General features: G+C 40.6%; 1 protein-coding gene across 1 annotated transcript in view; it reads right to left on the reverse strand.

Annotated features, from left to right (window-relative positions):
* Positions 1-341: 341 nt before the first annotated feature.
* The window catches only part of LOC311226820 (cytosolic non-specific dipeptidase-like), a 46629-nt gene continuing 31499 nt past the window's right edge, over positions 342-15471 (reverse strand). Inside the window, exons 9-12 of the mRNA XM_084312230.1 lie at positions 13445-13609; positions 6075-6216; positions 4058-4205; positions 342-3590 (exon numbers count right to left, since the gene is read on the reverse strand). Of these exons, the coding sequence (XP_084168356.1) occupies positions 3524-3590; positions 4058-4205; positions 6075-6216; positions 13445-13609 (522 nt within the window). The 3' untranslated portion in view covers positions 342-3523. The remainder of the gene's footprint in view (positions 3591-4057; positions 4206-6074; positions 6217-13444; positions 13610-15471) is intronic.

Here is a 15471-nt window from a genome sequence, read left to right on the forward strand (position 1 = left end):
GGTAATTGGAAGGTTCCCTGTTCGATTCTGGTTCCTCCTGGCAACTTGTCCTAATGTCCTTGAGCAACACACTTAACCCGGTTCCCGGTTCAGTTCCCTCTCCTCCCCACCAGCACGTCGAAGTGTCCTTGAGCAAGACACTTAACCCCTAACTACTCCCAATGAGCTGATTGGCACCTTGCATGGTTGCCTCCTCCCTCGGTGTGAATGGCAGGGATGGGCACGTTATTCAGTAAGTGTAATTAGTTACTTATTACTCCTTTATCAATCAAAATTACTTTACTGATCACTTTGTATCAAAGTAAGATAAGATGATCCTTTATTGATCCCCTTGGGGAAATTCGGGTGTCAAAGCAGCATGGGGGGGGGGGGGGGGATACAGGGTGGGGGATGCATAGCTTCAGTCCTATACACTATAGGTACACTTAAAGTATAGATACAAATACAATATAATATAAAATAAAGTACAAACACAAGATAGTCCAGTGATGAGTCCAGTGATATTAGTCTCTAGTGCAAAATACAATATTTAGTAATTAGTTACGTTACTAGTACACATCTTTTTAATACTTTTGATTTGTATCTAGTTTTAGCTCCACATATTTTCTTTTACTAGCTTTAGCCCTTCTTATTTAGTTGTTTTACTCTCTTGCTAGTTTTTGTTATTCTACACTGTAGCGCTTTGAGATTTGTTCCACAAATATAAAGCGCCCCTACAAATCGAATATATTATTATTAGAACGTCACTTGTTAGTTTCTATTTACCCCCCCAACTCCTTTAATGCACAACCTGTTTAGCTTGTTGTAGGCTGTCCAGATGTCAACTGTGGCGGAAAAACAAAGCTTCAAATTAGCTTCCATCACCGCATAGTCTCTCTCTCTCTCGAGGTAGCCAGCAAATGTCTTTCTCGGTTGGCAGTTTGACATCGTTCTTTGTGGGTATTTTCTCTGCATCTTCTGACCACCCGAGTGATACCCACTCCTGTTCGAGCTCCTGGGGGGTCATTGAACAAAGCAGGCGATGGTGGAATGAACTTCACACCAGTCAGAACAGCCGAAACCCGCCCAATTTTCCACCCTTGACTAAATGTGTCTATACTACTATGCACTCAAGTTCGCCACTGTTTGACAAACAATATCACTTACCCTTAGCTGCCAGAGTTGTACCCTTCCTGCTGACTTGTTGTACAGAACACTTTGGATAAAAGTGCCAGCTAAATGACTAAATGTAAATGTATATGACTAAAGGGTGCAGGATACATCTCTCCAGGTCACCTCAGCAACATGTCTGTTCCACGGCATGTTTTCTCAAACTGCAGAGTGCAGACCAACCTGGACACCAGTCTTGATGAACGTGTCATCAGGCAATACAATTCAATCAACATTCTTCAATAACCCTTCTCAGAGATGTTTCATTTATTGATCCATCTCCATTCATGATAGCATTTTAACAAATATTCCATCCTGCATCTTTAATATTGTAGTTTTTCCACTTGAACAACATCTTACAGGCACTGTAGGTCACTTCATGGCACACTGATGCACAAGAACCACTTAACCAGCTGAGGCTTCTCTCTTCACTGTAGGCTAATGGTATTTTCTTAGTTTCAGTGTTGACCAATGAAAAAGATAGTCATGAGCTCATTTGCATTTGTGGTTTTTTTCTTAAAAAAAAAGAAGAAAATATGGGCAGCTACGTGGTGCAGTGGGCAAGACGCTCACCACGAATACTGGAGACGTTGGGTTCGCCTGTTCGAGCCCAGCGCTCCACATTGCTTTCAGTTTAGCTGGTCGTCCGTATTAATACACATTGGCAGTATTAGGGGGTGGGAAACTGATGGGTGGGGATCGGGCGTTGTGGACAGCGACTCCTACAGGTCGGTTGGTGCGCCTGCGCAGTAGAATCAGGAAGCGATGGGGGCGGCGCCCCTCCAAAGCGCAGACCCCTGACGCTGAAAGATCGCGCCGCGCAGGTGAAAAAGATGCGACTGCTGTTACCTCAAGTACCGGAGGGGACTTGTGCTATGTATGACTTAGTCCACATTGCAGCCGGCTTGTGGGAGGCAAGAAACAGCGTTCGAGACAGGGGAGGGTTGAATTGGATGATACGAAATTGGGATGGGAGAAAAATTGAAAAATTGGAGAAAAAGTGGATACAAAAAAATATATATATATTTTTTGGCTCATAATCTGTACGTTTTATTGATAGATCTTGGCTTTCATAATCTGTTTTATTGCTAGATCTTGGCTTTCAAAATCTGTATGTTTTATTGATAGATCCTGGCTTTCAGAATCGGTATGTCGAATTGATCGATTCTAAATATAAACGAAGAACCTTATAAGTACATATGACCTTAATATTTTGTAAGCGTTAAGCCAATTCAATCTCAGGAGTGTGAATGTGATATATCACCAGAAATAACTCTACCGTCATTAATTACGAATGAACACAACACTCTTAACTTATGGTACCATCTTTAGGTAATGAATTGAAATGAAAACACTGTCCCTCTGAAAAAAAATGTAATAAAAAACCTGTATAATAACTTCAAAAGGTTCAAAGACCTTTCTCAAAAGTCTGGTTTAGTGACAATTAATAATACTCAAATGGGAGGGACATATCAGGCTTGATATTGGGCGTAGAGGTGTAATAAAAAGGGGAATGACCACTTTTTAACACTGTAGAAAATGTTAACATCTGTCTGACGACTGATTATTGTCACTGAAAATGATAAAGCCACATGTTGTACTTTCCAGGGCTCTGGGTCAGTATGTCCTCCTAATAGAGAAGGCTGTGGGTAACTCTTAAGCCCGGAAAACTGAAATACACTCGTAAATCCACCGCCTTAAAAGGGGAACTATGGGCAATTTAAGGATCCATACATGTTATGCCTATAGTCCAAGACAATCCAAACATATTAGTGAACACAAGCAAGTCTCTCCCCAATTCCACAAAGTCCTGAAACATTTCTGATGTCATCGGGTATGAAGTCTGAAGCTGCTCCAATGAATGAGAAAGATGTTAAAGATGACACAAATGTTTTATATGGGTACATTTTCTGTTTCAGAGCTGAGGATATTACTAAAAAAAAGATAATTTGGATATAAAAACCAAACCAAACATTCTGTGGGTACACAAATTCCATCTCCCATTCTTTGTCTATGGAGCAGGTCCAGATTTGATACCCAATGACATCAGAAGTTGGAATCAGAATTCTCTGGTTTCTGGCGTTGGGAGAGAGTAGCTCATGTTCACAACGATTGACTGGACTTTCCTAGACCATGAAAATAACACATTGAAATTAATTTAGGTGGTGTTCCCCTTTAAATTATATTTATGAGGAAAGGTTATAAGCAATATCACCAGTATGACTTTTTGCAATCATTCACAACACTTCTATAGAAAATAAATTCCATATAAACTAAAAAGGAAAATACTGTGCTTCATCATTAGGCAACAGTCCATAGAAAAGTCAGGCGTATAGCTCTGAAGGTAGAAGGAGGTAGACTCTGTACTGAGCACTTAGTCCAGCTGGGCCACCTCGTGGAAGTAAGCACCCAGCATTTTGGTCCCCTGAATGTAGTTGGATCTGAAAATAAAAGGGACAAACACAGGGCTTGTTAACTGGTCATCACCAAGGTGATTATAATACAAGGATGGGTCAGGGTGTCGGGGGGTGAATGCGTGCGTGCGTGCGTGTGTGTGTGTGTAGAAAATGTCACTCCTTTTTTCAGAAGTCAATACTGGCAGGTATGTCTGTCAAGGGTGTCATACTGTGTGTGTCTGTCATACTGTGTGTCTGTCTGTCATACTGTGTGTCTGTCTGTCACACTGTGTGTCTGTCTGTCACACTGTGTCTGTCTGTCACACTGTCTGTCACACTGTGTCTGTCTGTCACACTGTCTGTCTGTCACACTGTGTCTGTCTGTCACACTGTCTGTCTGTCACACTGTGTCTGTCTGTCACACTGTCTGTCTGTCACACTGTGTCTGTCTGTCACACTGTCTGTCTGTCACACTGTGTCTGTCTGTCACACTGTGTGCGCTGCAGCTGTACCTGTTGAGCTTCTCGTTCTGGGAGTGCGCCCCGTCGTCAGAGGAGCCCAGGGGCAGCAGCATGACGTTGCGTCCGGTGGCCTCCTGGAAGGTCAGGGTGACCGGGATGCTGCCGCCCTCACGCGTGAGGTCAGGCTCCACGCCGAACACTAGTGAGAAATTAATAACAATACTCCACATCAATAACAATTACTCCACCAGTTCTGCCGTCAGGGTCTTATTCAGCAGACCACTTTGTCATTAAAAAGGTGCTATATGAGGCGGTCAGGTGGCGTAGCGGAGATTGCGTTCGTCACCAACCCCGGAGACGCTAGGATTCGCCTGTTCGAATCCAGCTCACAGCTCCGGGGTTGTCACCAGCTTGGCTGGCCGTTCACACTAATACAATTGGCAGTATTAGAGGGTGAGAGAAGCTGGCGGGGTGGGTCCGCCAGCGACTCCTACAGTTCGGTCGGGGCGCCTGCTAAGCGCGGATAGGATCTAAGTGGGATAGTGTGATCCTTCCACACGCTACGCCCTCTCAGTGAGAATCCGCGCTGCCAGGTGAAAAGAAGCGGTTGAACAAACGGGACTGGAGCTTTACTTAGGGGACCTGACACACGAGGGAATACAAGGGGGGGACAAATATTTAATAAAGATAATGTTGATAGCGGCCAGAAAAGCAATAACAAGACTGTGGTACAAAGAAGACCCACCGACAATAGCACAATGGGTAGGAATAGTAGAGGAGATACAGGATATGGAGAGGATAACACACATGCTGAGGTTACAGGAAGAGAAATTTGGAGAAAGATGGGGAAAGTGGGAGGATTACAAGGGGAACGAAAACGACATCACAGAGGAGGAACCAAATACAACACAAGAGGGCGAAGGATAAAGGAGGAAAGAAGCTCAAGGGGGGTCTCTGAACCCGTGTCACACACCTTTGCTTTAGTTAGTTTTTTCTATTATTATTTATGTTGGGTATGACAATTATTTTATGATTTTTGTACTGTATTATTTAGGTCTGTTGAACAGTGTTGTTTTATGATATGTTTAATTTTAATTTCATGAAAGTACCCATATATGTATGTCGTTAAGTTATGGATGTCAATATAAATGTTATGTTGTATGTCCATAAGTGTTAAATAAAAATGTAAGTTTAAAAAAAAAAAAAAATAAGCGGTTGATTGGCTGGACGTGTGTCGGAGGAAGCATGTGATAGCCTCCACTCTCCCAGACCGACTGTGGGGGGTAAGTGTGCAGCGACCAGGAAGGGGATTGGGAATTGGCATAACGACTAACATTGGGATGGGAGAAAATCGGAGGAAAAAGGAGGGGGAAAAAGATTTAAAAATAAAAAAAAAAAAAAAAGTGCTATATAATTATAGATAACATTCAGCCACTAGATGTCACACTAGAGCACCAGCGTGTAATTTATCCAATCAGGTGCATTCCACTAATTATCTTTACATTAGTAAATAGATAGCTTTACATTATTTACATTTCATGATACATTTTAGCGATCAAGGAGAAATATGTCTCATATCATAGGTTTAGTACACAGATACACAGTATCCCAGTAAAATTGGTACATGTAGAGAATACATAATACATGTTATCTTAATCCAGTGTTTCTGCAGGTTTCAACAAGGTACATTTAAGTTTTTTCAAGACCTTTTTAAGACCATTAGGAGCTACATTTAATACCAATTTCACAACCATACTAGCAAAAAAACACATAGCGACACTGAACTGGCAACTGCACTTAAAATCAATAAAATTCTTGAGCATTCCATAAAAGTTCTCGCCAGACGCACCAAGCTCCCATTAGCCCTGCAAAAAACAATGACAAATACAAAAGCATTTCATACATCTAAAATTACCCCCCAAAAAGATGTAATACCGGTGCAAAAATGAAATCAAATTAAATTAAATGTAAGTATTTTTAATACATTTTAAGGCCTTACATTGAGAATGATCAATTTAATACTTTTTAATACCCTGCAGATACCCTGTACTGTGAGGACTTTCTGTACCTGTCTTCATGGCCTTGCGGCCGGCCATGTAGTGAGGGTGGTTGAAGTCAGAGACCCAGGCCTTGGCTCCGTGGCCCATGTACACCTTCAGTTTGTTGGGGCTTTCTCGTTCAGCAAACCTCTTCTGCAGATGGTCGATGACCTTGATAATGATGAGAGAAAAAAACAAGTGAGAACAACACTTTAACAACGTTAATGAGACTTCCTGGATGGATGGTAAATGGACTGCACACTTCATGCATATTTTGTGCCAGTTCATGTCAGGGACCCGATGGACAGCAATACTGGAAATCGCAATCAGACAATTGGAATATTCTTTTTGGGATACCTCCTAGTAAAAGTAAGGACTATATGACATCAATCCTACTTTGATCCAACAATGATTTCACATCGATCGCAACAATCATATGTCACATTAGGGCTGGGCGATATGACCAAAAACGTTATCGCGATAAAATTATAAAATTATTTTCATATAATTCGATATCGATAATTATCGTCGATATAATGTCCGTCAAGTTTAATTAACTTCTTATGCTGCTGCGAATGTCTCAAGTCGAGTTGATGTCGTCATCAGTCTGCGCACGTTAGCCGACAAGCGGAGTATCTCATGACAATAAATATGACACTAAAATACTCTCTTCCGCCACAATATATTGAAACCACGTCCACTGTATATCCCACACTACCATAAACGTGGCCTCAGAATTCAAAACACACACATACTCGGCACGTAAATATATAAAACAGTGCCGTGCAAGCTAGTTATCCTAGCCAGCCTGTTGGTTCTAAGCGATGTATTCCATGACAATGTGCTAAATATGACACTAAAATACTCTCTTCCGCCACAATATATTGAAACGGCGTCCACTGTATATCCCACACTACCATACACGTGGCCTCAGAATTCAAAACACACATACTCGGCACGTAAATATATAAAACGCCGTCGTGCAAGCTAATTAGCCTAGCAAGCCTTGTTGTTGAGTGAGTCCTACCTCCTTCCGGGTCTCGGCCATCTCCTTCACTGATTGGTTGTTAGCTGTTGTGCGTAAGCACGTCATCACGTAACGCTGGTTGTTGTTAGTGAGTGTGTTGAGCCGAGGCTGAACGGAGCCAAGCTTGGAAAATCGATATATCGAAACTTTGCGACCACGTTTCATGTTTATTTCGAGGAAATAATTTATCGCGATAGTTATCGTTATCGTTTTATCGCCCAGCCCTATGTCACATACTCCAAAACGTATGCCGTTGCTGAAAATCAGAGCATCAAAAAACTGCCCCCCCCCCTTTGATGCTTTCATGATGAAACATTATTATTACTATTACTATTATATACATTTGATTTGGAAATAGTAATGTGTCCAGGCGAGCAACACGAGCGCTTTTAGCAAAGTTCACATAGCGCTCCATAACGCAGCTTCCAGGATCACTCTGAAACTATACAATATTCACCACGGGATAACACGCAAGCGAACATTAACTCTTTTTTACATGTTGGACGAGAGATAGTGATGTCAAATGAGCCATAGTATTTTCTCCATAGCTATAATATAGATATAGCTCTGCAAACATCGTGACGCACAGTGAAAATCCCTATCTTTTAAAGCGTGGCCCATTGACTACAAGGATGGATAAAATGGCTGGCGCTGAAAGTGTTAATGCAGAACTTTTTTTATTTGGATGTCAGCTCTTTGACTGCCAGAGTGGAGTGGACTCAACCTTGATGACTTGGACTCGGACTAGGGTAATGGGGACTCGACTCGGACTCGAGGTCTTCTTTGGTGACTCGGACTCGAGATTTAATGACTCGACTACAACACTGCCTTCTGATTACCAGATGACCGCGCTACCTCCTGAGCCACTATCATTGCTAGGAGGCAACAGTAGGCCTAATGCTATCCCACACGCAGACAAACAATCAATGGTGTGCATAGAGTATTTTTTCACCTTGGATATAAAAATGTATACAAATGTTAAAATGTTTGTCAGGGAGATAAAGGGGAAACCAATATCGGCAGAGGCTTCATCTGCCTAATGTTGAATCATTTAAAATTCAAATGATTTGATTTTCCGCAGATGAGAAAAGCAAGGCATGACACTGTTACTCATGCAGTTATTGTGTTATTGTACAAATAATAGTAGATAAGAATACAAGTATTACATTCATTTGTGGTTCATTAACTCTTTCTGCACCATACCCCAATTTTTTTTTAAATAATAATAATAATCTAACCCTAACTAACCTTACCGTCATGCACTAATAAACTAACCTACACTGTAGCACTCAACACTTTTATGAACATTGTTACTCAGCTGATAGAGCTGTACCCTTCCTGATGACTTGTCGTACAGAACTTGTAAGTCGCTTTGGATAAAAGCGTCAGCTAAATGACTAAATGTAAATGTACCCGAGAAAAGTCGAGTTTCGCTGCCATGCATTGAGCGCCATACCAGAGAATACTCGGGTTTTGATCCCCGTTCTATACACTCAGCCGGAGCTCCCTAGGTCTCCCTGGCATATCTGCCTACGTTGGAATTGCAATGACGATCGAATCTCACCAGGTGGCAGTATCGCCTACCTTTTGAACACCGATTTTAGTTTCGACAGTGTCTGTCCTTATCCCTCTCTGTCCTGACTCGCTCTGAGGGGGAGGAGTTCTTGCAGAGCAATCGCTCTGAGATCTTCTCGCCTCAAAACCTATAGTTTACCGTATACACATATAAACGAGTAATCGCGATCGCCGATGGGATCACTGGGATTATTCTTTCTGGAGTACCTTCTGGCTAAGGTAAGGTACATTCTATGTCTATTTTACCGAACCTGATACATGTTTCTGTACCGATCACAGTGTCGTATTTTACAGGACCTAAACCGTGCTTTTTGTAAAGATCGCATTTTCAGAGTAAGACTACCATATGTGATTTTGTGAAGACACATATGGTATATACCTTTGATTTGGAAGTATTTGGGGTTTCAGGCGATCAACCAGAACGATTTGGGCATATTGCATATAACACGCCATATCTCGCGATCTATGAAGAAATACTGGTTTATTTTGAAAAGGGGTGATGTTTAGCGTGTAATAGCGCACAAACTACAGTATGTAGAAATTAACTGGTTAGACAGTGTTGTACTATGAACAATGCCTGTCAAATTAGCCATACTATTGTCTCCATAGCTATAATACAGAACACACGATGGGTCCGCAAAACATCGCTAAAATGGTCAATAACGCTGGCGCCATTGAGTAAAGATGGGAAAAGGGCGTGGCGCTCAAAGAGTTAAAGGATAAGGCCAGAATATTTATTTGTATTATTGTCAATAAAAGACCAATACCTACAATGCATTTAATCTACTCTTCAATATACTTAGTACTCTCTCCTACCGTTAGGAGCTCTCAACCAGGAAGCCATACCTTCCCATTGTATGTTAGATCAGATGTTACACCTCTACTATCAGATGTTACACCTCTACTATCAGATGTCACCTCTACTATCAGATGTTACACCTCTACTATCAGATGTTACACATCTACCATCAGATGTTACACCTCTACTATCAGATGTTACACCTCTAGATGTTACACCTCTACTATCAGATGTTACACCTCTACTATCAGATGTTACACCTCTACTATCAGATGTAACACTTCTACTATCAGATGTCACCTCTACTATCAGATGTTACACTTCTACTATCAGATGTTACACTTCTACTATCAGATGTTACACCTCTACCATCAGATGTTACACCTCTACCATCAGATGTTACACCTCTACTATCAGATGTTACACCTCCTACTATCAGATGTTACACCTCTACTATCAGATGTTACACATCCTACTATCAGATGTTACACCTCTACTATCAGATGTTACACCTCTACTATCAGATGTCACCTCTACTATCAGATGTTACACCTCTACTATCAGATGTTACACTTCTACTATCAGATGTTACACCTCTACTATCAGATGGTACACCTCTACTATCAGATGTTACACCTCTACTATCAGATGTTACCTCTACTATCAGATGTTACACCTCTACTATCAGATGTTACACCTCTACTATCAGATGTTACACTTCTACTATCAGATGTTACACCTCTACTATCAGATGTTACACCTCTACTATCAGATGTTACACCTCTACTATCAGATGTTACACCTCTACCATCAGATGTTACACTTCTACTATCAGATGTTACACTTCTACTATCAGATGTTACACCTCTACTATCAGATGTTACACCTCTACTATCAGATGTTACACCTCTACTATCAGATGTTACACCTCTACTATCAGATGTTACACTTCTACTATCAGATGTTACACCTCTACTATCAGATGTTACATCTACTATCAGATGTTACACTTCTACTATCAGATGTTACACCTCTACTATCAGATGTTACACCTCTACTATCAGATGTTACACCTATACTATCAGATGTTACACCTCTACTATCAGATGTTACACTTCTACTATCAGATGTTACACTTCTACTATCAGATGTTACACTTCTATCAGATGTTACACCTCTAGATGTTACACCTCTACTATCAGATGTTACACCTCTACTATCAGATGTTACACCTACTATCAGATGTTACACTTCTACTATCAGATGTTACACCTACTATCAGATGTTACACCTACTATCAGATGTTACACTTCTACTATCAGATGTTACACTTCTACTATCAGATGTTACACCTCTACTATCAGATGTTACACCTCTACTATCAGATGTTACACCTCTACTATCAGATGTTACACTTCTACTATCAGATGTTACACATCTACTATCAGATGTTACATCTACTATCAGATGTTACACCTCTACTATCAGATGTTACATCTACTATCACATGTTACACCTCTACTATCAGATGTTACACCTCTACTATCAGATGTTACATCTACTATCAGATGTTACACCTCTACTATCAGATGTTACACCTCTACTATCAGATGTTACACCTATACTATCAGATGTTACACTTCTACTATCAGATGTTACACTTCTACTATCAGATGTTACACTTCTACTATCAGATGTTACACCTACTATCAGATGTTACACCTCTACTATCAGATGTTACACATCTACTATCAGATGTTACACCTCTACTATCAGATGTTACACCTCTACTATCAGATGTTACACCTCTACTATCAGATGTTACATCTACTATCAGATGTTACACTTCTACTATCAGATGTTACACCTCTACTATCAGATGTTACACATCTACTATCAGATGTTACACCTCTAGATGTTACACCTCTACTATCAGATGTTACACTTCTACTATCAGATGTTACACCTCTACTATCAGATGTTACACATCTACTATCAGATGTTACACCTCTACTATCAGATGTTACACCTCTACTATCAGATGTTACACCTCTACTATCAGATGTTACACCTCTACTATCAGATGTTACACCTCTACTATCAGATGTTACACCTCTAGATGTTACACCTCTACTATCAGATGTTACACATCTACTATCGGATGTTACACCTCTACTATCAGATGTTACATCTACTATCAGATGTTACACTTCTACTATCAGATGTTACACCTCTACTATCAGATGTTACACCTACTATCAGATGTTACACCTATACTATCAGATGTTACACCTCTACTATCAGATGTTACACTTCTACTATCAGATGTTACACTTCTACTATCAGATGTTACACCTACTATCAGATGTTACACTTCTACTATCAGATGTTACACCTCTACTATCAGATGTTACACCTCTACTATCAGATGTTACACCTACTATCAGATGTTACACTTCTACTATCAGATGTTACACTTCTACTATCAGATGTTACACTTCTACTATCAGATGTTACACCTACTATCAGATGTTACACTTCTACTATCAGATGTTACACTTCTACTATCAGATGTTACACCTACTATCAGATGTTACACCTCTACTATCAGATGTTACACATCTACTATCAGATGTTACACATCTACTATCAGATGTTACACCTACTATCAGATGTTACACCTCTACTATCAGATGTTACACCTCTACTATCAGATGTTACACCTCTACTATCAGATGTTACACCTCTAGATGTTACACCTCTACTATCAGATGTTACACATCTACTATCAGATGTTACACCTCTACTATCAGATGTTACATCTACTATCAGATGTTACAATTCTACTATCAGATGTTACACCTCTACTATCAGATGTTACACCTCTACTATCAGATGTTACACCTCTACTATCAGATGTTACACCTCTACTATCAGATGTTACACTTCTACTATCAGATGTTACACTTCTACTATCAGATGTTACACCTACTATCAGATGTTACACTTCTACTATCAGATGTTACACCTCTACTATCAGATGTTACACCTCTACTATCAGATGTTACACCTATTATCAGATGTTACACTTCTACTATCAGATGTTACACTTCTACTATCAGATGTTACACCTACTATCAGATGTTACACTTCTACTATCAGATGTTACACTTCTACTATCAGATGTTACACCTACTATCAGATGTTACACCTCTACTATCAGATGTTACACCTCTACTATCAGATGTTACACATCTACTATCAGATGTTACACCTACTATCAGATGTTACACTTCTACTATCAGATGTTACACCTCTACTATCAGATGTTACACCTCTACTATCAGATGTTACACCTCTACTATCAGATGTTACACATATACTATCAGATGTTACACCTCTACTATCAGATGTTACACTTCTACTATCAGATGTTACACCTCTACTATCAGATGTTACACCTCTACTATCAGATGTTACACCTCTACTATCAGATGTTACACTTCTACTATCAGATGTTACACTTCTACTATCAGATGTTACACTTCTACTATCAGATGTTACACCTACTATCAGATGTTACACTTCTACTATCAGATGTTACACTTCTACTATCAGATGTTACACTTCTACTATCAGATGTTACACTTCTACTATCAGATGTTACACCTATCAGATGTTACACCTCTACCATCAGATGTTACACTTCTACTATCAGATGTTACACCTCTACTATCAGATGTTACACCTCTACTATCAGATGTTACACCTCTACTATCAGATGTTACACCTCTACTATCAGATGTTACACTTCTACTATCAGATGTTACACTTCTACTATCAGATGTTACACTTCTACTATCAGATGTTACACCTCTACTATCAGATGTTACACCTCTACTATGCACACAGCCTCGCCATCAGGGCAGAATGTGAGGAGAATCCAAATGAAGGAAAAGAGAGGTTTGGACGTTATTTATGGGTTTATGGACGTCTACCTGCTTCTCCACCACTTTGGGGTCCATGTCGGGCACGAGGCGGATGGAAAACTTCCCGGTGACCTTTCGGGGGATGACGGTCTTGGCCCCTCCATCAGAGAATGCCCCTTCGATACCGTGGAGAGAGAGGGAGGGGTACCTCCAGCGGTGCATCAGGATCTGCTCCTACAGACGGAAGAATAATATTCACTTCACTGCTGCTAATACTCCTTACAATACCACAGGGAAAGAAACAGGTTCTACACATTTCTTTCTGTCTTCATGTTTTGAGTTAACCGCTTCCTGGCTGTATACAGTCCCTGTAGCACACAGTATAGTTCCTGTAGCACACAGTATAGTTCCTGTAGCACACAGTATAGTTCCTGTAGCATACAGTATAGTTCCTGTAGCACACAGTATAGTTCCTGTAGCACACAGTACAGTTCCTGTAGCACACAGTATAGTTCCTGTAGCACACAGTATAGTTCCTGTAGCACACAGTATAGTTCCTGTAGCACACAGTACACACTCCCTGTAGCACTCAGTATAGTTCCTGTAGCACACAGTATAGTTCCTGTAGCACACAGTATATAGTTCCTGTAGCACACAGTATAGTTCCTGTAGCACACAGTATAGTTCCTGTAGCACACAGTATACACTCCATGTAGCACACAGTATAGTTCCTGTAGCACACAGTATAGTTCCTGTAGCACACAGTATAGTTCCTGTAGCATACAGTATACACTCCCTGTAGCACACAGTATAGTTCCTGTAGCACACAGTATAGTTACTGTAACACACAGTATAGTTCCTGTAGCACACATTACAGTTCTTGTAGCACACAGTATAGTTCCTGTAGCACACAGTATAGTTCCTGTAGCACACATTATAGTCCCTGTAGCACACAGTATAGTTACTGTAACACACAGTATAGTTCCTGTAGCACACAGTATAGTTCCTGTAACACACAGTATAGTTACTGTAACACACAGTATAGTTCATGTAGCACACAGTATAGTTACTGTAACACACAGTATAGTTCCTGTAGCACACAGTATAGTTACTGTAACACACAGTATAGTTACTGTAACACACAGTATAGTTCCTGTAGCACACATTATAGTTCCTGTAGCATACAGTACAGTTCCTGTAGCACACAGTATAGTCCCTGTAGCACACAGTATAGTTCCTGTAGCATACAGTATAGTTCCTGTAGCACACATTATAGTTCCTGTAGCACACAGTATAGTTCCTGTAGCACACAGTATAGTTCCTGTAGCACACAGTATAGTTCCTGTATCACAGTATAGTTCCTGTAGCACACAGTACAGTTCCTGTAGCACACAGTACAGTTCCTGTAGCACACAGTATAGTTCCTGTAGCACACAGTATAGTTACTGTAACACAGTATAGTTCCTGTAGCACACATTATAGTCCCTGTAGCACACAGTATAGTTACTGTAACACAGTATAGTTCCTGTAGCACACAGTATAGTCCCTGTAGCACACAGTATAGTTCCTGTAGCACACAGTATAGTTCCTGTAGCACACAGTATAGTTACTGTAACACAGTATAGTTCCTGTAGCACACAGTATAGTTCCTGTAGCACAATAGTTCCTGTAGCACACAGTACAGTTCCTGTAGCACACAGTACAGTTCCTGTAGCACACAGTATAGTTCCTGTAGCACACATTATAGTTCCTGTAGCACACATTATAGTCCCTGTAGCACACAGTACAGTTCCTGTAGCACACAGTATACACTCCCTGTAGCACACATTATAGTTCCTGTAGCACACAGTATAGTTACTGTAACACACAGTATAGTTCCTGTAGCACACAGTATAGTTACTGTAACACACAGTATAGTCCCTGTAGCACACAGTACAGTTCCTGTAGCACACAGTATAGTTCCTGTAGCACACAGTATAGTTACTGTAACACACATTATAGTCCCTGTAGCACACAGTACAGTTCCTGTAGCACACAGTATAGTTCCTGTAGCACACAGTATACACTCCCTGTAGCACACAGTATAGTTCCTGTAG

The sequence above is a fragment of the Notolepis coatsorum genome (assembly GCF_963971535.1).
Source record: "Notolepis coatsorum genome assembly, chromosome: 4".
Lineage (NCBI taxonomy): Eukaryota > Metazoa > Chordata > Actinopteri > Aulopiformes > Paralepididae > Notolepis > Notolepis coatsorum.